The following is a 434-nucleotide window of genomic DNA, read 5'->3' as shown; positions in this document are numbered from 1 at the left end:
CCCGGGCTCCCCAGCCATTCACACACACACAACTCCATGCACAAACACGCCGACCCCCGGCACCCCCCGACGTGTACCCACACCCACAGCCACGCACACACGACCCCCCCCACCAGACCCCCAAGACACGTACCCAACACCCAGCACCGTGCACATACGTTGCTCCCCTCGGACCATTTCCCCCCCTTCTCCCCCACACTCCGGTACCTGGCGGCGGATCGGTGCGGCGCGGCTCCGGGCGGCTCTGCCGGGACATCGGCGCTGCGGTGGGACAGACGGCTCAGTGCGGACACACGGACACAGGCAGACACACGGACAGACAGAGCCCACCGCGGGGTAGACAGCCGACGGGCAGACGGACGGAGAAGACCGGACAGGCGAACGGACGCCGCCGGACGGTCAGACGGAGACCGGCGGACAGACAGACGGACACC

The 434-nt window shown here is 68.9% G+C and overlaps 1 protein-coding gene across 1 annotated transcript in view; it reads right to left on the bottom strand.

The window, feature by feature from the left end:
- MDFI (MyoD family inhibitor) overlaps window positions 1-428 on the bottom strand; it is a 14,874-nt gene extending 14,446 nt beyond the window's left edge. Inside the window, exon 1 of the mRNA XM_003212976.3 lies at window positions 208-428. Within this exon, the coding sequence (XP_003213024.2) occupies window positions 208-256 (49 nt within the window). The 5' untranslated portion in view covers window positions 257-428. The remainder of the gene's footprint in view (window positions 1-207) is intronic.
- Between the last annotated feature and the right edge of the window lie 6 nt (window positions 429-434).

Source organism: Meleagris gallopavo, chromosome 28, assembly GCF_000146605.3.
Source record: "Meleagris gallopavo isolate NT-WF06-2002-E0010 breed Aviagen turkey brand Nicholas breeding stock chromosome 28, Turkey_5.1, whole genome shotgun sequence".
Taxonomy (NCBI): Eukaryota; Metazoa; Chordata; class Aves; order Galliformes; family Phasianidae; genus Meleagris; species Meleagris gallopavo.
This window is presented reverse-complemented; position numbering and strand designations above follow the sequence as displayed.